The sequence below is a fragment of the Giraffa tippelskirchi genome, chromosome 13, assembly GCF_054371585.1.
Source record: "Giraffa tippelskirchi isolate mGirTip1 chromosome 13, T2T-mGirTip1v1.2.pri, whole genome shotgun sequence".
Classification (NCBI taxonomy): Eukaryota; Metazoa; Chordata; class Mammalia; order Artiodactyla; family Giraffidae; genus Giraffa; species Giraffa tippelskirchi.
Window position 1 is genome coordinate 471493 of NC_137287.1, and position 22314 is coordinate 493806.

Sequence of the window (22314 nt, forward strand, 5' to 3'; positions counted from 1 at the left end):
TTTGGTGTAATCAATAAAGCAGAAGTAGATGTTTTTCCAGAACTCTCTTGCTTTTTCGATGATCCAGCAGATGTTGGCAATTTGATCTCTGGTTCCTCTGGTTTGCTTTTATAAATTGTGAATTCTTGCTCTGTGAGCATAAGACACATGCTTAAACACACGTGTTACGCATGGCTCTTCCCCTGGAATATCGGGGTCAGTGGGCAGCAAATTCGATTTTGAGTGGTGGATCCCAGCCCCTACTAAGTATGGGACACACAGTAGGCATCCAGTAAACACGTTAAATTAACGCAGTTGCAATGAGAAGGGAGACTGGGAGTAAGCAAGCACCCAAGAAGCTGGCCGGGTGGGCACGCTGGAGACACAGGTGGGCGTGGTGGGCGGGGAAGGCGGAAAGCACGGCGAGCGGGGAGGACTCCCCTGGCCCCTGACAGTGCCCTCGGAGAGGGCTGCCCCCGCTTGGGCCTGCAGGGCCGGCTGCTCTGCAGGCGTCTGTGGCTGTGCTGGAGGGCGCCGGGCAGCTGCAGCGCGAGGTGGGCCCCCTCACACGCACAGGCTGACACCAACCAGCGGAGGCACAAGCTAGAGAAGCTGTCAGGGCGGACACAGTCCCTCCACAGACCTCCAGGCGTGTGCCTGAGCTGGCACCAGGGGCTTTGTCCCCGGTTTCAGCCTCCTTCCCCCGGGGACCTGTCCCTGGCCTCACAGCCCGCCCCACGAGGTGGAGGAGACAGGAGCTGAGGAGTCCTGCGTTCCCCCGTCACGTCACCGGGGGCCTGAGGTGGGGGCTATCAGCACTGCTTCCGCCCTCGGGGGGCTGCTAGTTCTCTTTCACTGCGGAGTGTTTCTGTTGTTTCAGCGTCCCCCACCCCTACCCTGCGCTCCCCGCTCCCCAGCCTGGAGGTCTGAATGGTGGGCACTGAGGCTGTGTCTACCTTCACCGAGGCTGAGGGCAGGAAGGGCGGGGCTGAAGTGGGCTGAGAGGCAGGGGCTGCTGGCCGGGCCCCCCCACGGGCCCAGGATGGGAAGCAGGGCCTTCTGCTCTCAGGGGTTTTCGTGGTTTTCCCAACGAGGCCTCCTCTCCCTCAGACCTGATGGGTGGGGGCTTATCTGTCAGGATCCTCAGGATTTTGTGAGCTCCCTTTCATTACGTACTGGGGGTTCCACAGGGCCCCACCAGGACTTCTCCTCCTTTGGCTTTATGGCATGTGGGTTTGCATCCTTCCCTGTCTGTTGTTGCTGGTGAAATATTTTTTCGTCTTGTAAATTGGCCTCTGTCGTTTTGTAATTATCGGGAGGAAAAAGATGGACTCTGTGACCTGCCTTATCCAGAAATGGAATCCTTACCCAGAAGTGTCCCCCAACGTCTACACCGCTGTCCACTAGGGCCACCAGGCATGTGCCACCTATGAAACCTCACATTTTCTAGAAGCTGCACTAAAAACTCAGAGAAACAGATGAAAATTAATTTTATATTATGACAGAATGAGATAGTTGGATGGTATCATTGACTCAATGGACATGAGTTTGAGAAAACTCCAGGAGATAATGAAGGACAGGGAAGCCTGGTGTGCTACAGTCCGTGGGGTCCCAAAGAGTTGGACACGACTAAGTGACTGAACAACAGATGTTTTATTTAACCAACATATCCAGAATGTTGCGTTTCCCTGGTGGCTCTGGAGACAAGGGGTTGATCCCTGTGTCAGGAATATTCTCTGGAGAAGGAAATAGCAGTCCACTCCAGTACTCTTGCCTGGAGAATCTCATGGACAGAGGAGCCTGGTGGCCTACAGTCTGTGGGGTCAGAAAGAATCAGACACGACAGCGACTAAACAACAGCAAAATCCAAAATATTACAACTTAACAAATAAGCAATACTTCAAAATATGAGATATTTTACCTTCTTTTTCATACTTAGTCTTCAAAATTCTGTGTGTTTTATACAATGCACAGCTCACCTCAATTCCAACTAGCCACGTTTCCAGTGATCAGTAAATACACGTGTGGGGTAGCTGCTGTGGACAACTGGTAGGCCTAGACTTAATCCGGATATTTATTCTCCTCAATCCACTCCTCCCCCTGCCTTACAGCGCCTCCCGTTCTGCTCTGCCAGGCAACACTCAAAAAAAAAACACAACAAAAAAACACAACCTTCTCTCCTCTCTCTGCACTGCTCCTGTTGACCACCTAACCTGCTTATAAAAAGGCATCTGTAAAATTTATACCGGGGTTGTGGCTTCCTGCGAACTCACCGAAAGACACAATCTCTGTGATGAGTTAGCAAAATAAGAGAAAAAAAAGGCCATCCTTTCTCTTAATAAACCCTACAAGGACAGCCAGCTAACACTGCATTAGTCCACTGCCATTACTGTAATAAATACGTTCTCATTAACATAGCCCTTGCAACTGGTTTTTCCTTTGCCGCGCTGAAAGTCTTTCCGTGAGAGGGCAGTTTGGCAAAGTCTTCTCACCCTCACCTGCCCGCTAACCTGCTGAAGCCGCGCTTCCTCTTTTGTAAAGTAGGGTCATAATAGCTTCTTTATCTACCTGGCAAATCGGTTCTGAAACTCAAAGAGATAATAAAAGGTCGGGTTCAAATTCCGCAAAACCCCACCGGAGAGTGGCCTGTCGTTATCCGTGGGTGGAGACGCCTGCAGGCTAGGAAGGCGCACGTGTCCTCCGCAGGCCCCGGGGCAGCGGCCTGAGAGCCCGGCTCGCCACCTCCCGCCTCGGAGGAGCGCACCTGCGACGCCGAGGGGCGCGGGCGGAGCTCGGAGGCCGCACGGGTGCCGGGTGTCGGGGCCGGGGACAGCCACGCGGCGCGGGGACCGGGGGCGCAGGGAGGGCGGCCTGGCCGCTCGGAGCCGAGACGGACGTCCTCCCGAGCCCGGGGTCCGGCTCGGCACGAAGACCCTGCGCACCGCCCCTGCACCCTCTCGCCCCGCCCCGTCCCCGCGCGCACCGCCCTGGGGGCCCGCCCCCCCCTCCCCGCCCCGCGGCTCGGCCTCCGTTGTCGATTGGGTGGGCCCCTCGGGAGGCCGCCTCTGCATTGGCCGAGGAGCTTCCAGAGGCGCGCCCGCGATTGGTGGGCGTCCGCGTTGCTCCCCGGCGCGGCGCGCGATTGGCTGGCAGGGGCACGGTCTCCCGGGCCTGGGCGGTGCAGACAAGGCCTCAGGCGGCGGCCGCGGCGGCGAGCGCGGCGCGAGGCAGGTGAGCTGCGGCTCGGCTCGGCTCGGGACGGGAGGGCCGGGCGCAGTGGGGCCGGGGCCCAGGCGCCCCTCCGGGCGGCGGGGGCAGGGGCGGCCGCGGGCCCCGGCGGGGCCGCCAACGGCCGCGGCCTCTCCTCAGCCCCGCGGCCCCCGCGCGCCCTCCTCTGGCGGTCGTCCTCGCCCGCGGGCTGTGCGCGGCACCGCCGGACCCTCGTCGGCCCCCGCCTCAGGCCGCTCCTCCTCGGCCGCGTCCCTTCTGCCGCCCCGGGCGCCCCGCGCCTCACCCGGCGCTTATTCCGCGCCCCGCGTCCCCTCCCGCCCTCGGCGCCCCCTCGGAGGGCCGCCGCCGCCGCCGCCGCGCCGCGCCCCGCGCCCCCCGCCCCCCGCCCGCCTCCGGCTCGCGCGCCGGCTCGCCGCTCCGGCCCGGGGTCGCGCGTGCCCGCCGCTGCAGGCGGGGGCCGCCGTCGGGCGGGCCGGGCCTGGTGCCCGGCGCGGCGCCTGGTCCTCCGTGCCCGACCCGTTCCCTCGCCCCGCCCTCGCGGCTCCGAAACGTGAGCGGTCCGGGTGTGTTTTCGTCCGTTTCATCGGACGCTTCAGAGTTCCTTGAAGTCTGGAAACGCGGGGTGACTGGAAAGTTCTGGAGAATGTAATTTTCTCGATTTATTTGCTTTGATGGTTTTCTTCTCTCTCTTTTTTTTTTTCTCCTGTGTGTTTGGAAATGCTACAGTATTTGGGCATTGGACCTCTTGATTTGTCATCTTGATCTCTCCTGTTTTCTACCGATGTCTTTCTAGATTTCCTTATTGCCTAACTCATTTGTTGAGCTTTTTGTTTTGGCCATCAGATTTTACATTTCCCAGAGGTTTGTCGGTCGTTACTGTTGTTTCCTCTGAAATTTTGTGTCATGTTATTTCTGAGTGCCCTGGCGTCTCATTCTCCGTCCGTGGCCTAAGTTTCGGCTTGCTTGAGTCCTCCTGTCCTGAGACAGCAGGGTTTCTGAGAGTGGGGCCCTGCCCGGCCCTTGGGGAGTGCTGTGCACCTGCGCTGGTCCTGTCACTGTTGGCTGAGAGGACGGGGTGGCTTTCCTTGAGCCATACTCAGGGTCGCTGCCCTTGGGTCCTTTGATTGGACTTTCTAGAGGCCCAGAGAAGGGCTTCCCAATCTCCTGCCTCATTCTAAGAGGAGGGTGGAAGACTATGGCTGTGGGCTTCACAGATGAGCGAGGAAGTGCTCTCTTATCCCCCCCTTCAGGCTTCAGGAAGGCCTTCTGGAACTCGGCTTCCCCTCTTACTTGTTGGTCTGGAGAGCTCTTGGTCTTATGCCCCAGTCTTTTCTAGGGGGAGGCAGGAAGGGGATCCATGCCGAGTAGCTGCTTTTTTTTTTTAAGTTGTAAAGAATAAGTGACATAAAATCTACGTTTTAACCTGTACAGTGCCTTGGCATGAAGTTTGTTCTCAGTGCTGTGCAGCCATCACCACTGTCCCGTTGTAGAACTTTTTTATCACCTGGATGGAAGCCGGGTGCCCATGAGCAGTCACTCCCCATTATCCACTGCTCCTGGCTTCTGGCAGCAGCTAAGGGTTTTTCTGTTTCTATGAAGGTGTCTGTTCTGGATTTTTTTTTTGAATACAAATGGATTATTAAAGTATGCGACCTTTTATGTTGACTTCTTTCACTTAGCAGAATGTTTTTAAGGTTTATCCATGTTGTAGAGTGTGTCAGAACTTGGATTCCTCTTTGCAGCTGAATAATATTCCATTGTACAAATATATCAATTTGCTTATCCATTCATCTGTTAGTGAGCATTTGAGTTGTTTCCACTTTTTGTCCATTATGAGTAATGTTGCTATGAACATTTGTGTACAAGTTTTTGTTTGAGCACCTGTTTTCATTTTTGGGGTATATATCAGTAACTGGAAGTGGAATTGCTGGGTCACATGGTAACTCTATTTAATTTGTAGAGGAACCACCAAACTGTTTTCCACAGTAGCTGCATCATTTTACATTCCCAGCAACAGTGTGCAAGGGTTCCAGTTTTTCTACATTCTCTACAACACTTTTTTTCCATTTTGTATTGTTTTATTATGGCCATCCTAGTACTTGTGAGGTGGTATGTCAGTTTGATTTTGATTTGCATTTCCAAAGTAACTGACGATGTTGATCATCTTTTTATGTATTTGTTGGCCATTTATGTATCTTCCTTCAGGAAATGTCCATTCTAGTCCTCTGTCCATTTTCTAATTGGGTTATTTGCCTTTTTGTTGAGTTGTAAGAGTCCTTTACATCTCCTGAACATTAGACCCTTCCAGATACATGATTTGTGTATACTTTCTTCCATTCTTTGGGTTGTCTCTTCACTCTGTTGATAGTGTCCTTTGATGCACAAAAATTGTAATTTTGATGAAGCCACATTTATTTTCTCTTTTGTTGCTCATGCTTTTGGTGTTGTATCTAAGAGACTGTTGACAAATCCAAGGTCGTGGAGGTAAATCTCTATGTTTTTAATTTAAGAGTTTTATATTAAATGTGGGCCTTTAATTCATTTTGAGTCAGTTTTTGTATATGGGGTGAGGTAAGGGTCCAGCTTTGCTTGTAGATGTCCAGATGTCCCAGCACGACTTGTTGAGGAGACTCTTCTTTCCCTGTTGACTAGTTTTGGCACCCTTGTAGAACATCAGTTGACCATAAATGTATGAGTTTATTTCTGGACTGTTAATTCTGTCCTGTTAGTTTATATATCAGTCGTTATGACAGGAACACACTGTTTTGAAGTAAGTTTTGAGATTGGAAAGTGTGAGTCCTCCAAATTTGTTCTTTTTTGACATTGTTTTTGGCTGTTTGGGATTCATTGCAATTCATATGAATTGAAATAAAAGCTTTACCATGTTTGCAAAAAAAGGCCTTAGCGATTTTGAGAGTACATTGAATCTGTGCTTGCTTAGGGGAGTATTGTTTGGTTCACAACATTGTCTTCTGGCATATGAACGGGTCTCTCTTTCTGTTCATTTATGTCTTTAATTTCTTACAGCAATATTTTATCATTTTCAGTGCACCAGTCTTATGCTTTCTTAAACTTATTCAACTAAGTTTGTTATTCTTTCTTCTTTTGGTGCTCCAGGTGAGGAACAAACTCACAACCTCTGGCTAAGTTTGTTATTCTTTTTGTTGCTACTTTAAGAGCAGTTGTTTTCTTAATTTCATTTTTAGATTGTTTACTGCTAGTAAGTAGAAATATAACTTGTTTTTGTGTCTTGATCTTGTATCGTGCAACTTTAACTTCGCTCAGTTTACTAGGTTTAATAGTGTTTTTTTGAATTCTTTAAGATTTTTTATAATGCCATCTGTGAATAGAGGCAATGTTAGTTTTTGCTTTCTAATTTGGATGCCATCTATTTTTTTTTTTCTTGCCTAACTGCTCTGGCTAGATCCAGTACAATCTTGAATAGCAGTGGTAAAAATGATGTCCTTGTTTTGTTTCTGATTTCAGGGGAAAGTTTTCAGCCTTTCACCATAGAGTGTGGTGTTAGCTGTGAGTTGTAGTAAATCCTCTTGTCAGATTGAGGAGGTTCTCTTTTCCTAGTTTGTTCAATGTTTTTGTCAGGAAGAACTGTTGGATTTTGACAGGTGCTTTTCCTGCACCAGTTGAGATGATCACGTGGTTTTGCCTAATTGCTTCTTAAACAGACTTTCATTGTGTGATTCGTCCTGTATTTTGATTCCGCTGTGTCCTTACTTCCCAGTGTTTACAGGTGTCACTATCTTCAGACTCTGGGGGTTCCATGGTGAGAACTGGGTTATTTCTCAGGGTTCCTCATTGCGAGCTGGTGACTCCGCTTTTTCTGGCCTACATCAGTTTTCACTCATCCATCTGTTTTCTAGTTTCCAGGTTTCTTGCTATTGTTTTTTTCTCCTGTTCAATAAATGCCAGGTGCTTTTGGTAGCAGTGGTGACAGGATGAAGGCAGCTTCAGCACTGCAGCACCTGCCGTCCGTCTGTATTTCAAGGAGAGGTGAGAACCCAGAGAGCCGCAGGGTGTTTCACGGGGCCCACTGTCGACTCAAGCCAAGTGGTCCTGAACACATCTGAAATTGGAGCACCCACATTGGGGTTCGCAGGGCAGTGGAAACAAAACAGTAATTTCAGTCAAGCACACGTGATGTTGCTGTGAATATTTCGGAGGGTAGTTTGGCTCAGTGGTTCCTGCAGGAGGGTTGCAGTATTATCTTGTTGACTGAGACACCTGCATTTGCTTCCTCCCTTTCTTCCTAAATTTGGAACTCGTTGCTATTTTGAACAGTTTAGCCCACTTGATGTCCAGATAGAAGAGACTAGACCTGTTCCATTTGAAACTTCACTTCCTCTGGGCCAAAATAAATGCAGGATGGACAAAGAACCGTATAGAGCACGGTGTTGCTGTTTATAACTTGCTGTTCATTATAATCCGACTTCCTCTGGGCCAAAATAAATGCAGGATGGACAAAGAACCGTATAGAGCACGGTGTTGCTGTCTCTGACCTGCTGTCCACTATGACCCGAGCTGTAATTCACTGCTTTGTTAAGTGACCTGCGCGACTCATTAGTCAGTTTTGCAGTTTGAATTGTATCTGTAATCCTGCTTGTTAGTTGAGTGCTTTGTTTTTCATTTAGTGGCATAGGGGCACTCAGTGAACCGTTATTGACTGAATTTTAGTTTAGGGAGTAAGAACCATGTGACAGATGGTTTTAGATATTTGTGCAGACTAAAGCTGCAGGGGCAAGACTTGGGTGGTGTGAGAGTAATTAAGCGTAGATCAGTGGTTCCCCGGGTGGCATGAGGGGTTCCCCAGGGCACACACGGCTTCAAAACAAAAGAGTGCTTTGCCCAGTTGCTTTGCTCTTGGTCATTCTATTTTCTTTGTTTGATCTTTAGTATTATTGGAAGATGGGACCCTTATCTAAAATATGGAAAACATCCATTTAAAGGTTTCTTGCTGTTGATGCTACATACCCTTTTAGTGCTGGTGAGCACTCACTTTTAGCCCAGCAGTTCACATGCAGGAGGACAGAGCATTAAAAAGGGTGATCTCGAAATGGCGTGGATTAAGTGTTTACATTTATAGTGGAAGTAAAATCCTGTAATGATTGTTTCTGGTTGTTCCCGGTGCAGCAGATGCCACAGTTCTGATCAGATGAGGAAACACACGAAGCGCTTCAGGTTAATTAGGGGAAGGAGCACGGGGACCGGATGTGTGGAGCCCTCCCTGCTCTTTAGGAGTTCATCCAGCACGGCGTGGGGCAGAGAGAGGGATGAGGGGAACCACGAGTATTTTCGGGTTAAAGGCAAAGCAATGTGATAGTGACGACTTCGCCCACTTCTCTAGACACCTATCTGTGTGATATTCATTGGTTCTACAAGTCAGGGTTAGATCCTGCCCTCAGAGAGTTCGCAGTCTAGTTGGAGAGGAAGACTCATTAATCAACAGATACCACATTTCTGTTACGTGGTTAAACACCAGGGAGCTCTAAAATTGGCACATAAGTTGGATGCTTCCTGGAGGTGGTCTTTCAGCTGTAGCCTGAGGGTGCATAGAAGTTCCCTGGGAGCAGTTGGGGTGGAAGGAGACCAAGGCAGTGGGAATCAGGATCAGGAGGGCATCCCAGATGAGAGAAGGGCACCGGAGCTGCACGTGCACGGAGCAGAGGGGGAGGGCCATCTGGGCCCAGGCTCTCGGTGAAGCTGCGATGTGGGTGGTGGGAGACGGGGCGCTGGACAGGGGTCTCATTCGTAGGTGCTGGGAAGCCATGGGATCTGAAGGGAGGGAGATGGCTGAATCTTTTTAGATGGACCATTCTGGCAGTTTCCTGGCTTGAGGAAGCAAGACTGGATAGGGGGAAATTAGGGGTGCTCGCTCCTAGGAACCCAGCGAGAGATGGTCGGGGGGGCGGGGGAGTGGCCCAAGGGAGGGCGCCGCTGATCTGAGGGGCGGGGGTGGCTGCTCCCCTTTAATTCAGTGGGTGACGTGCAGAAATGCTGCACAGGAGGTAGAATTAGGTGCCTGCCTCAGGTGTACGAAGGAGCAGCAGATGGATCAGATGAGTTAAAAATGGCGGGGAGTGCGGAGGTCAGATCTGCGTGCGCAGCAGAATCCATGACGCCTGTTCCCGGGCTCTGGGTTAGGAAGGCCTTCCAGAGGAGGGCTGAGCGCAGGGCAGGGCTGACCCTGCAGCAGGTCGCACACGTTTATTCAGCAACAGACGGGGGCCAGCCCAGGCCTGTGTGACCTAACTGCGAGTGGTGCCCTGTGCAACGGTGAGAAAGAGGCGAGCCTCCCGCGGGGTGAGACGGAGGGCTCTCGCCTGCTAGAGTGGCCTCTAGTGTCCCGAGGAGCCCTGGGGAGTGTGGGGGCCCCGGACCACCGCCCGGTGTTGCCCCGGAAGGCCCTCCGTCACTCGCTGTCCCGAACTCTTTGCAGGGGAGGTGCCAGGCACAGCTCTTCTGACTGCACTGCTGGAAGGAAACTCAGTGAGTGCACTCTGGGTCTGAGAACTGTGGGGTCATGTTTTCTGTCTTCTAAGAAGAAAAACCCTTTATAGTAATGGGCAGAAAGTAATAAGTTGCCTTTGCTGAAACACTGAGGCAGATCTCCCTGTGAGAGGAAACACAGGTTTTATTAAAACCATCTGGAGAGTGTGTCATTGGGAGATGTAAGCAGGTGATAATGCACCTTCACATAGAAGGAGTTATTTCCCCGAAAACTCCGCTGTTACGTAAACAAAGCTCTCTAGCCTGCCTCTTCCTATTTTATCATTTCTGAAAAAAGAAACCTCAGATCTTGGCTGGAAGCTGTCAGTACAGAGTTGCTGTTGATAGTATCTGACTCCTGTTGGGTGTTCTCACCCTCGACGGGTGGCACCTGGCAGGTGGGGGGTGGTAACTGGCCGAGTCCTGCTGCCGCGCTGGGGTCAGGCTCCTGCCGCCGAGCGAGAACCCCAGGTCTGGTCGCCTCACACCGCTTCACAGATGAAGACCAACCTTCTTTTCTTTTTGAAAATAATAGTTACTGGGTTAATTGTTTAAGTTATGAGAGCAAAACCTACTCCTTATTTTTTAAAAACTTTTTATTTTGTGTTTCAGGTGTACAACAGAGTGATTCAGTTATACACATCTATGTAGCTATTTTTCTTCAAATTCTTTTCCCATTTAACAAACCTACTTTTTTTAAAAAAAAATGTTGAGCAGTCTCAGACAGGGTAGTCTCGTTCTCTGTAATTTACAATTGAATTTAGTGTAGTATTTTTCTTGAAGTTTTAAAAATATATTCAAGTATATGTATAAAACATACAATATTCTGTAAAGATCTTCCAGATATTTTTAGGTTATACTCATGTTTCTGATTCACCGTTTTAAATAACGAGGTCATTTTTTAAGTACTCTAGTATAAATCATAGTTTTCCATAAACTAGCAATGTTTTGCTTCCTGTAAGTAATGCCAATTCCTGTTTATTATGTTGTGGAAGTAATTACATTGAACATGAGCTTTGGAAAACAATCATTTCTAAGCCAGTTTATGTTTATTTCTAATCTGTAGGCAAATATAACTTTTTAGTCTCTGTGTTATGTAGTTTTAACAGGATTAAGTCTGAGCGAAGTGATTATGTTCAGGTAGAGTACTCAGGGCTTCCCAGGCAGTCCAGTGGTTAAGACTCTGCGCTTCCACCGTAGGGGGCGCGAGTTCAGTCCCTGGTCAGGGAACTAACCGCATGTCCTGCGGTGAGGCCAAAATCACCAGTAAGATACAGTACGATTTTTTAAAAATCACTATAGTACTAATTTTTAAAGGGCACCTCTGAATTTTAGTTTTAAAATTCTTTTCTACAAGGCACGTGATAAAGAGATACCGGATCACACAGGTGCACGTTGGCAGCCGAGCCCTGGGCGGTGAGGGGCCGGCGGGGGTGAGGCTGGGCCTCGTGTGGGGTGCGAGGGCTGGGGGGCGCTGCGCCGGAGAGGGGAGCGTGCGGTCCGGTGCCGTCCCGTGAGCGGCTGTGCTTCCTGAGGGCGAGGTGTGGTGCTCACGGTGGGGGGGGGGGCGCCGGTGGGGCCTGACGGGGCGGTCGTGTTGCTCCCGAGGATTTGTGCGGGGAAGCCGTGTTGGCCTGTGTCCGTCAGGCTCACTTCTGGGCTCAGCCCACTTGGTCAGCAACCCCATCAGTTCATAGAAACCTTGATTTGTGACTTGCTTGTCTTTATAAACACAGTGCCTTTGGAGCGAATTCTGATAGCCTTATACATGGTTTAATAAAAAAGAATTATCTACTAGATGATGATGCTTGTGGTTTATAAAAATAAGAAGAAATACTGCAGATGATTTTTAAAGTTTGATTTCTTTCTAGTTGTATTGAAGAACTGATAGCATTTCCTAAGAAAATATTTTGTGCTAATTTATTTTAGGGCTGTTAACAGTTTTGTTGTCTTTCTTTGGTATTGCCGTTTGCTTCAGTCTCTATTTACAACTCTGTGACTTGTAATTTTTAATATTTTTCAGGCATGTTTTCTAGATTGTTACTAGATGAGTACAAATATTCTAAATAGTAGAGATTCAAATTATATGTCATGGTGGAACTAAAATCCACTTTTGACCAAGCATTCAAGAACAAAAACTGAACTTGATATTTCACTTCTCCCACATGGTGTAAATATTACATACAGACAGTGTGCCCTGGGCAAGGGGAGAGCGTTAAAGGAAAAGCCAAGTGTCACCGATGAGGCATCTTAACTCACACTTTAAAGCCCCGCTAGGATCTGCCTGTTGGTAAAGACACTTGTTTAATTTCCTAGGTTTGAGACCAGCGTCTGCAGCCTAGACAGGACCTTCTCCCGCCGGTGCTTGCTGGCCTGTGTGCGTGGCCACCGGGACACGAGCAGAGGGTGACACCGGGTGACGCCGGAGCTTCCGTCCCTACTCCCGGCCACGTCTGCCGAGGTGAGCGCTGCACCCCCCCGCCGCCCCCACCACCTCCACTCGGGACTGGCAGCTCTGAACGCTGTTCAAGGGCGCTCTTGCCCAGGGAGCACCGCCCCCCCATGCTAGCCTGCTGGGCCTGCAGGGTGCCCTGGTGTGAGCCCGGCTCCGCTGTGTGGCACTCCCCCCCCAGGTCCACTTTAGAGGCTCAGAGGACATGTGGCCCATGAGGAGATCAACCCGGTGGTGACACCTTTGGGAGAAGGGTGTGGCCTGAAAGAGACGAGAGAAATGAGGACAGTGAAGCCTGCACAGGACAGCTCTTTATAAACACACGTATTTGCAAAATGTTGACTTCGAATTCTTTTCAGGATTTTCTGATGCCGATGAAAACATTTTCAATTCATTATTTCACTTGCTCTTTCACAACTGCTCAGATTATAAATGCAAATCTGATCTCCCTCAAGTCACAGGCTGAGGCCACCTTCAGGCCCTGCTGCAAGTGGTAAGGCTCTAAGGTTACACCCGGGCTTGAAGTAGTGATGGTGTAAGAGGAGCCGGGAGCAGCTCTGGGGACACGCCAAGACCTGCAGCAGGGAGACCGCTGCTGGGGGTCCTGGTGAGCTGAGGCCTGGGTGGCCTTCCTGCCTGCGGGCTCCAGGGTGTGGCCATCTGAGTTGCTGCCAGGCTTTCTCTTTCACTTAGGCCAGGGTGAGTGACTCTTCCATCTCAGGGATTGTTAACTCAGAAGACAAAGGAAAAAACCCTTCTTTAAAAAACAATTAAAGCAGACTCTAACTGTATTCCACAAAATTAAAGCTTAATTGTTGAGTATTTGCCATGTGTCAGGCATCGCTTTACATGCATCATTTAATTCTCTTTTGCTTTATTTTATTCTATAATTTTATCTAACGTTCATGTTTCATGAAAGGAACTAGAGATTAAAGTGTTGTGAACCCACATCATGATGTGTCCAGGGAGGAAGAGTGAGGCAGCAGGGCTGACGGAGGAGAAGCTGGGTGTGGAGAGGAGCGGCAGCGTCTGTGCCCCGTGACGCGTCCGCGCTGAGCGCAGGGGAGCGCGCCTCACCCCTTCCGCTCATTTCTGAGTCAGGCTTGATGTGGCCTCTGTACCCACCTGCTGCTTTGGGAGGATCTGCGTGGAGAGGTGGTTTTCTGGGCGCTGGAGGAAGTCAAGGCCAGGGAGGCATTTACCTGGGCTGCAGGACTGATTAGACAGGGCTGGATTCTGCTTACGATATTCCACGTGTGTACTGAACACAGGATCTGTGTGGTTACAGGACTGAAGTCAGGATGAGTAGGGAAAAGTGAGAGCGCTGACCACAGGCTCCCATTCCTTCCACCCTTGTGGCCGCTGAGCTCCGACCGGCATGGGCCAAGACCTCCCTCCACCCTTTCTCGTCTGCCTTTCCTCCAGGCCGCAGCTGGTCTTCCTAGAGTTGTGTGCGTCCACAGCAGTGCTCTCTCCATGGTCTTGTCCTCAGACGTTTTATTACGTTTGAAGCTCCCCTCATAAAACATTGAGCCAAAAGCCTTTCACTTGCCTGCCACCTAGCTTGCATCTGTGTTGTCTGTAGGACGTTTACTCGGTCACTCTGCGGTAACCCTGTCCTGCTGGTGGTAGGAAACTGGTCTGATGGCCAGTAGCTGCACTCGGTTGTTGGATAGAATTTTATTTCAGAGACAAGAAGTCACATTTCTTTTTAAATTGTGGCAGAAGGCCTCTGTTAAGCCTGACAAGGGTGTTGTTGCTCAGCTTCATCTGTCTCATCAATAGGAAGAACCAGGCTGAGTAATGTGGTTGTAGCTGGTCCTTTGCCTCTGACAGCTTTTGAAGACACTATTATGCATTAGAAATTAATCTCTCTTTTAGATAGATGAAAACGTGAGGACATATTAATGTAACTTTTGAAATAAAAAGGCTGTACTAGGCACACAACAGGGACCTATTGTGTAGCAAAGGGGACTGTATTCAGTATCGTGTAATAACCTATCAAGGAAAAGGATGAAAATACTGTGTGCATTTGTGTATCTGTGTGTGTAACTGAATTACTTTGCTATACACCTGAAATCTTGTGAATGAACTACACTTCAATGAAATGAAATTAGAAAGTACTATAGAAAAATTGCAAATAGAATAAAGTAAAAAGGCTGTCAGTTCTTTGAGTGGCCTCCTACCCAGGCTGTTCTGTGCTGAGTCGTGGGCTGGCCCTCCCTGCAGCCCTTCACGGCCTTGCCTGGAGCGCTGCCGCCTCTCACGAAGCTTCCTGAGTGTGAGGAGCCGGCGCAGGTGGCCAGTCAGCTTGTGGCAGAGCTGGGGTCAGAGCCCAGACCCGTTGGAGTCGGGCCCTGTTCTCGGCCGGGCACGCTGATGTCTGTGTGTCATAGTCATGGCACGTGAGTGCTGCTTGGCTTTCGGCCACCTGCCACTCGGTCGTTTATAACGTTGCAAATGACTTTGTGTGAATGGATCCAAGTACTGGGTTCACTAGGATGTATTGAATACGCGTTGTAGAGACGTTGGGCAAAATCAGCTGCAGCGGGGCTTCCCTGGTGGCGCCGTGGTGGAGAATCCGCCTGCCAGTGCAGGAAACAGGTTCGACCCCTGATCCAGGCGCCAAGGAGCAGCCATGTCCATGCTGGGCCTGGGCACCTGAGACCCTGCGCTCCACACGCAGCGAGAGAAGCCGCTGCGGTGAGACGCCTGTGCCGACTGCAGCAAGAGAGTGGCCCTTGCTCGCTGCAACTGGAGGAAAAAAGCCTTGCAGCAGCGAAGACCAGCACAACCATAAATAAATAAATAATTTTTTAAAAGGCACAGGATTGGAAATGATGAAATAAAACCGTCATTAAAAAAAGCAGCAGTGAGAACAGCTTTCACCTGGGGATGGTACTGAGGGCGTGGCAGGCAGCGAAGTGAAAGGTCGCTCTGGGAGTGAAGCGATGGGCGCAGCTGCGGCGTGGGTGCTCCTCTGGCTGCCTGGTGCTGCCGCTCAGCGGAGCTCCGCACAGCCATTGTTACCTCTGCTGGGTGTGGCTCCGCTGCGGAACCCGCGCGCCTGTCCCCGCCTCAAAGTCTGGGCGCTTGAACCTGGGGACGCAGGGAGGCCCGGGGGCAGGTACTGAGCTCGTAAGGGGCTGCGTGTCGGTTCCTGCTGTTGGCAGCAGGAGCTCCAAGGGTCTATTGATGGCGTCAGTTGTACTTGGCTGGCGCGTGTTCTGCCTGGGCCGATGAGCCAGGTCCCCGGTAGGAGTGGGGCAGTGTCGAAGTTAGGAGGTGCGGTGACAGTCAACTGTAAACACTGGTGTTTGTTTCTGTGGGTACTTAGTTTTCAAAAGTCAACCTGGATTGTTTCAAAGAGTGTGGGTTGAATTTAAGTACTTTTGGCTTAGTTTATAGAAATCAGTCATTTATGCGTGATTGTTTTTTGTCCAGGTTTCTCTTCCTTGGTTTTTAAACAACAGATTAAGATTTATGTTACTCCTATGAGGGTGTGGTGGTGTTTTTTTTTTGAAGTGTGTATTTTTAGCTAGAGGAAAATTTGAGTCATTTCAAAGAAATCTAGATGACAACCTTGAAAACAATGTGTTCAAAACTTTTTAATTTAAAAATAATCTGTGTTTTCCTTTGGGGAAAAATAAAAGTGTAACCAGAGCGTGTAGCTTCTCTCTTCTTCAGCCTGCAGGCTTCTGATTCTGAGGCGCTTATATAATTAAACACTTGACTTTCAAGGAAAGCATGGCAGTGATTTTGACCATGGAGCAAGAGTCAGTGCTGTTTTACTTAATAACAATGAAAATTTGTTCCCAAGGCATGAGAACGTTTTGACACCTTCAGGAATTTAAACACTACGCTCCGAAGAGGGTGCTGAGCCACTTTCTGTTTTCATCGGTCTCAGTCAGTCGGTCTAGGATTTCCCCCTTTGCTTTTGTAGATTTATCATTTTAGGGAACTCAGTCTGACAGCTAACTGCACTCTGGACTTGGAGCCATGAGAAAACTTGTCTCCTTTGCTTGAAAGGAAAAAAGCAACCCTGCTTGACTGGCCCTGTCTGGTCCGAGTGTTGGCGGCCGCTCTGAGTCCGTCTGCACAGGGCCCCTCCGAGTGCCGCAGCCTCTAACAGCCTGCCTTGCTCTCCACTCTCTGCAGTATTGCTTTGAGGCCGCGAACATGGACTTTTCTCGGCTCCACACGTACAGTCCTCCCCAGTGTGTGCCCGAGAACACTGGCTACACGTACGCACTCAGGTGAGCTGCACATCTGCGTGCTCTTGAATGCCGTGGGGTCATTGGGGGTTTCTAGTGCTGGCACCCAGCTGCTTTGGGTTGAAAGTGAAAATGTCTACGAACTTTATGTTATGCTCTGGTTTTACAAAACTGCTAAACTGACGTGGAAATTATGAGGGGTTTTTTTGAAAACCAAACGTTTCTGATGACTCAGTGATTGGTCACTGCAGATGACTGACTGTTTTAGCCTCCACCCAGGTGGCTGTGGTCTCGAGTACATCTGTGTGGTTATGTTGGGGGTTGTGATTTATATTGATGGCTGAGCAGTTTAAAGCTAACAGAAGTAACCTGGAAAGTGATTTGCCCTTGAGAGGAGGCACCCTGAGCAGAGTCTTGGTGAAGCCTCGGTTTCTGGAGCGCGGCTTCTGGCGGATGCCGTGCTGGCTCTCCTGTTTTTACTTGTATTGTGATTTCGTGCTGTGACTGGAAGTCTGAGTCTCAGGAGGTGTTGACTTGCTCTTTGCCTTTCTAGTGTACCAAGTAGGAAGGATGGTGGCGATGAAACTTAAGTATGGTAAAGTTATGGGCCAGTGGCAAAGGGAAAATGTTCCTAGGTCGGTGAGGATTTGATTGGCAGATAGAAAAGCCTTTGCATCCTGGCAGGATGTTCAGAGCACACCAGGAGGATGCTAGCATCAGTTTTATCAGTGGCTTATCTGCTAGAAATGTGATAGAAACTTAGAGAAAGTTGGAAGATGTTTTAAGAAACATACTTCGTAGCATCATTAGTCAAACCTGATAAATGATTTGAGGTTTTAGTCACAAGTTTAGGTCTTGTCATGCTTTTCCATAGTAACACATACTGTTTTTATTGAAAGTCCGTAGTATTTTAGAACAAAATGAGTGGGCCAACTCAAGTAAAGCTCTTCCTTATTCTGTATTCGTGGAGCATAAAAATAATTCTTGGTAATTTATCTTTAGTTTTATAACCCATTTAATTTTGTTTCTATAGTTATGTATCTGTTTTTATGATTCATTTTAAATATGGTTTTTAAACACCCCTCTATCTGGATCTCTCCCTTGGGAGAGCAGTACTGTTTGTTTCGGTCAAGTCAGTCTAGCCAGGGATGCGGAGGTGGGTGAGAACTGGAGTGGGGAAGGCAGGTGGGCCCAGGTGTGCCGGGAGGTGGGGCTGCGGGGAGGGAGGCAGCACAGGGTTTCCACCCAGAGGGCTGGAACCAGGCTTGTGCGGGTCTTCAGGATGCGGACATTCCCCCGAGACTCCGTGGGGGCCGGGCTGGGGCGGTGCTGGGCCGGGTGTGGGGTTGGGAGGCCTTGTGGTTGACGGGAGGAAGGGGACGAGGGAGGGGCAAGGGGGGCGTTGGCAGCTCTGGAGGGCACAGGAGGGGGGCCTGGGAGAGGACTGGTCCATGGGGTCGTGTGAGGCTCGGCTCAGCGCTGAGAGCTCTGTGGGCGGCAGGCACCCTCTGGCCCTCAGCCAGCCCACATGGAAGCCCGCCTGCCCCGGGGCTCGAGGCCCACACCTGGGAAGAGGAAGCTGCTGGAGGGGTGTTGGTCCACATCCACATGGTAAACTCTGATTTGAAGTCATTACAGTTTTCATTTAAGAAAATCATGTAAAGTAATTTTGGAAGAAAAGTAATAAGTATTTTGTATTAAAATTATGTTGAGCTTTGCATCCCCACTGTTCACTGTGGGTTAGTGCAGCCTGTGTCCTGTCCCCACTCCAGCCTCTAAAGCTGAGAACCTTTTCCTTAAGTTATAGGTGATGCCACAAATAGATATAGCAACTTGAAGCTATTTGTATTGATTGTCTGTTGGTTTGATTTAACATTTTTCAGTGTCAGACCTAGAGCCCACCAGTGGGTTTCCCTGGTGGCTGAGATGGCAAACAATTTGCCTGCAATGCGAGAATCTTGGGTTCGATCCCTGGGTTGGGAAGATTCCCTGGAGAAGGAAATGGTAACCTACTCCAGTATTCTTGCCTGGGAAATCCCATGGACAGAGGAGCCTGGCGGGCATCAGTCCATGGGGACGTGACTGAGCGACTACGCACAGTGTCCTCTCGACGCCTCTTTGGTCTTGGCTGGGCTGGGCCTCTGTGGCCGCGCGGGCTTTTCTCCGGCTGCGGGGGCCGGGCCTGCTCTCCAGTTGTGCCGTGCACGTTTCTCTCCTTGTGAAAGAGAAACGGTGGCTTCTCTCCTTGTGAAACGTGGGCTCCAAGCACACAGGCTTCAGGGGTTGCAGCTCGTGGGCTCAGTAGTTGTGACTCCCAGGCTCTAGAGCACAGGCTCGATAGTTTTGGTGCAGGGGCTTAGTTGCTCCGTGGCATATGGGATCTTTCTGGATCAGGGATCCAGCCGTGTCTCCTGCATTGGCAGGTAAATTCTTTACCACTGAGCCAGCAGGGATGCTCCTGAAAACGCTTGTATAATGTAAATTGCAGAAATGTAAAGCCCGTTTACTTTACTCAGATGCTCCTAGTTACCCTGGATGTCCAGACTCAGTAGTCCAGTGGTCTGCTGTCTTGAGTGGGGCCTGTTCTCCTGCTGCCTTGTAGACATGCCCCCACATGTCCCTAGAGTCTCCACCTCCTGCAGATAAACCACTGGGCCTGCCCAGGGCCTCCAGGGACGGCTAGCTCCCATAAGGCCTTTGTTTGCAGCCAGGCCCAAGTTCACGCAGCCCCACCCTTGTGCCTTGGGCTTCGATTTACTTCCTCCCTGCTTTGCTCCCTGTGGCAGCTGCGGCCTCTCCCTCACCTTCCTCCTTCCTGCCGGGGTTTGAGCTCACCTCTTGGAGGTGTGGAGTCCTCACTGTCCTGCCCAGCTGCTGGACTGTCTGTAGGACCCCCGCCCCCACGAGGCACCAAGCAGGTTCTCCACTCATGTTTCTGGATCTGGAAAGCTTGCTGACAGCGCAGAAGGACCTGTGTTTTGGTTTAAGGTAATTACACGGAAGTGGTTTTTCCTTTTTACCGTTCGGCTCTGGACTTATCGGTGAGTTAGATGCAAAGCAGCCCTGATGGCCCAGCCTCTGGCTTTTCCTTTCCTCCCGTTTGATTATTTAGCGACTTCCTGGGCTCCCTGTCTCCTTAACTGCGTTATCAGGCAGGGTCTGCTGTTACCACTGAAGGTGTAGTTCTCTGGCAGGCTTGACCTCATGGCCCATGGCGGGCGCTGCTGACGTCAGCGTGTCTCTCACGCTTCCCAGAGCAGGCCCTGGACCTCAACTCCAGGCAGGGGCTGCGGTCAGAGCCCATGGAGGGCATGGCTGAGTTGGTCCCAGCTTGCTTTTGCTTTGTAGGAAAGGCTTCACATACTAATGGCTGTTTTTAAAAATTCACGCTAGATTGCACCTTGTTAGTTTGTTTTAAAAGTGGTGCTGTAATCGGTGCTTATCTCTGACAAGGTTTTTTCCTTGTAGTTCAAGTTACTCTTCTGATGCTCTGGATTTCGAGACTGAACACAAATTGGATCCTGTATTTGATTCTCCGAGAATGTCCCGCCGCAGTCTGCGCCTGGTCACCACAGCCCGCGGTGCCGAGGACGGCCCCGCTGGGGACAGCGCGGCCAGGTGAGCGAGACGGGGAACTGACGTGCGCGCTTTCCGGCCTGTAGACCCTCCCTGTTGGCGGTTTACGGTTATGTGTGTGTACACACACAGGTGCACACATGGTTGTAGCTTGGCTGTGGACAAGGCTGAAGCCAGGGCTGGGCTGTGCGGGTTGTCTGGCGTTGGTCTAGAGAGGGCGAGGACACCCCTGCTTTTGGGCCAGTGTTCCCAGCTCGTCTGTGTGCGGGCTGCCAGTGGGGAGAGAGGGGGCCTGCCCGCTGTCACACGGCCCTGCAGCGTCTGTGTCATCAGTGCCTGAAGTCTGTTTGTAAACTCTGTGGACCGACAGGCACATGCGTAGGTTTAGATGTTTACCTGTGTTTATGGTTGTCTTGTTGACTTGATTTCGGGATTCTCCACGTGCCCGTCACTTACTGTGCCCAAGAAGGAGTGTGCAGGATCTCTGTGCCGTTTAGAGATGAAGAAAGCAAGCACCACTCTCCTTGAGCGTTGCTCGTGTAAGAACGATGAGTCTCCAGCCTGCGGAGTTGTCTCTCGGGAGTGGAGACGGTGACTGTTGAGAGGACAGGCCTCTGGCCTGACAGCAAGGCTGGGCACAGGCGTCCGTGGCACCACCTCCCTGTCCACAGAACACAGCGTGCACCCCGCGGCCGCGTGGGGCTCGTTTGCAGGATGGTCTTGGACATCCCGGTTCGAGGGCTCACACTGGGGTGGCTGTGGGTACCCTGGCTCTCACAGGCTGCTTCTCGGTCCCCCGGTGACTCCAGGACCAGGTTTCCTGGTGTGTGTACTCATGGGGCCTTCCTGTCTCTGCTCCGTCTCTGGGGAGGAGGGGAGGGAGCTCGTCTTCATGGGCTTCGTGTCCATCGTCGCGGTGGGTCCAGTGCAGAAAGGATTTGGTGACAGCCTCTCCTCGCTGTACTGGACGCGACTCCGCCTTTACTCCTACTGAGAAACTGTGGGATGTGCCTGTGGTGCTGTGACTTGTTATTTAAGTTTGAACCCCTTTGGGGTCACAGAGTGAAAGTCGCCCAGTCATGTCTGACTCCTTGTGACTCTATGGACTATAGAGTCCATGGAATTCTCCAGGCCAGAATACTGGAGTGGGTAGCCTTCTCTCCTCCAAGGGATCTTGCAGACCCAGGAATCAAACTGGGGTCTCCTGCGTTGCAGGAGGATTCTTTACCAACTGAGCTATCAGGGGTCATGGGCCCCCAAGTAATCTGAAAACTACCTGTGCATACAATTTTCAAAGGAGTTCTTGGAGCCTAGCTTAGCAGTTCCTTTTTTAGATTAATAGGTGTCTCATTACAGCAGGAAGGATGTAAAAGAATGTTAATTTAACAACACTATTCATTGTCAGGCAAAGATTTTGTGTTGGTAAAACGTCATCATTTTATTGACTAGACAGAGTTTGTAGACTTGTTCCTCACTGTTTCCTTTTTAGACTAGTCAAACAGCGCAGCAGCGCCCACAAGTCGGCATTTAGTATCCACCACGGCTCAAGGAAGGTCCTGTCCTCAGCTGTCAGCCATAGCGGCTTGGGCACCATGCAGGCCGCGGCCTGTCTGCGGCCTCCTGTGCTGGATGAGTCTCTGATCCGTGAGCAGACCAAAGTGGACCACTTCTGGGGTGAGTTGTCTCTGGTAATTTCTCCGGTTGTCCTGAGAAGAAGGGGTGTTATGGCCGGTGTGTCACTTTGCCCCTTCCTGGCGGGGAGGGGAGCCCAGCGAACGTTTGAGGCCCTCCTCTGAATCAGATCGGAAACGCCCGGAAACCACCTCCCGTGGCCAAGCGTGTGTCCTGCTGCGGAAAGTGGCGTGGAGGGCTCGGGCCAGGCTAATGACCACCCGATGCGGGACTCCTGTGCAGTGTTGACGAAACAGTCACTGGTAAAGTCAGCAGCGTGGTTTCCGGCTCTGGGCTGAGATTTCTGACTCATCGGAAAGCGTCTGTGAAGACAGATGGACTCCAGAGACGGTGTGGCTGTGACCTGATCCCCTGAGCAGTAGCAGCATGCCCTGTCCTCACTGCAGAGGACACAGGGGCCGCAGGGGCCACGGCTTTGACAGACTGAGAGCTGCTGTGTCCCCTTGACGTTCGGGGTGCCCCTCCTCAGGAGATGGGAGATCAGCCTGGCTCCAGAAATACCGTGTGCTGGTCTGGGGAGGCCTGGCTCATGTTGGTTTTGTCTTGCTCACCAGCAGAGTGGTGCCTGGGCAGCAGAGGGGCGAGTTCCTGCCTGCTCCTCCGCTCACAGGGGTGGCTGAGCGTGTGAGATGGTGTGTGGCTGTGAGATGGGGGTTGTGAGCATGTGTG

General features: G+C 50.9%; 2 protein-coding genes across 51 annotated transcripts in view; one reads left to right on the top strand and one right to left on the bottom strand.

The window, feature by feature from the left end:
* Positions 1–1617: 1617 nt before the first annotated feature.
* Positions 1618–15187, bottom strand: LOC145532244 (uncharacterized). Its single transcript, XM_081556831.1, has 6 exons — positions 15053–15187; positions 14825–14917; positions 14409–14485; positions 11088–11241; positions 2490–3688; positions 1618–1794 (listed from the first exon to the last, which is right to left on the bottom strand). The coding sequence occupies exons 1-5, from the start codon at positions 15185–15187 to the stop codon at positions 2594–2596; spliced, it is 1554 nt and encodes a 517-aa protein (XP_081412957.1). The 3' UTR covers positions 1618–1794; positions 2490–2593.
* The window catches only part of SUN1 (Sad1 and UNC84 domain containing 1), a 42449-nt gene continuing 23312 nt past the window's right edge, over positions 3178–22314 (top strand). For 14 of the 50 annotated variants that reach the window (XM_081552380.1, XM_081552381.1, XM_081552382.1 and 11 more), the window contains exons 1-5: positions 3178–3210; positions 12028–12172; positions 16322–16419; positions 19846–19995; positions 21443–21627. In XM_081552380.1, coding sequence (XP_081408506.1) covers positions 16343–16419; positions 19846–19995; positions 21443–21627 — 412 coding nt within the window. In that variant the 5' untranslated portion in view covers positions 3178–3210; positions 12028–12172; positions 16322–16342. Of the gene's footprint in view, positions 3211–3653; positions 3856–7088; positions 7219–12027; positions 12173–16321; positions 16420–19845; positions 19996–21442; positions 21628–22314 lie in introns of those variants that run through there. The other 36 variants (XM_081552383.1, XM_081552385.1, XM_081552405.1 and 33 more) reach the window with 6 other exon arrangements.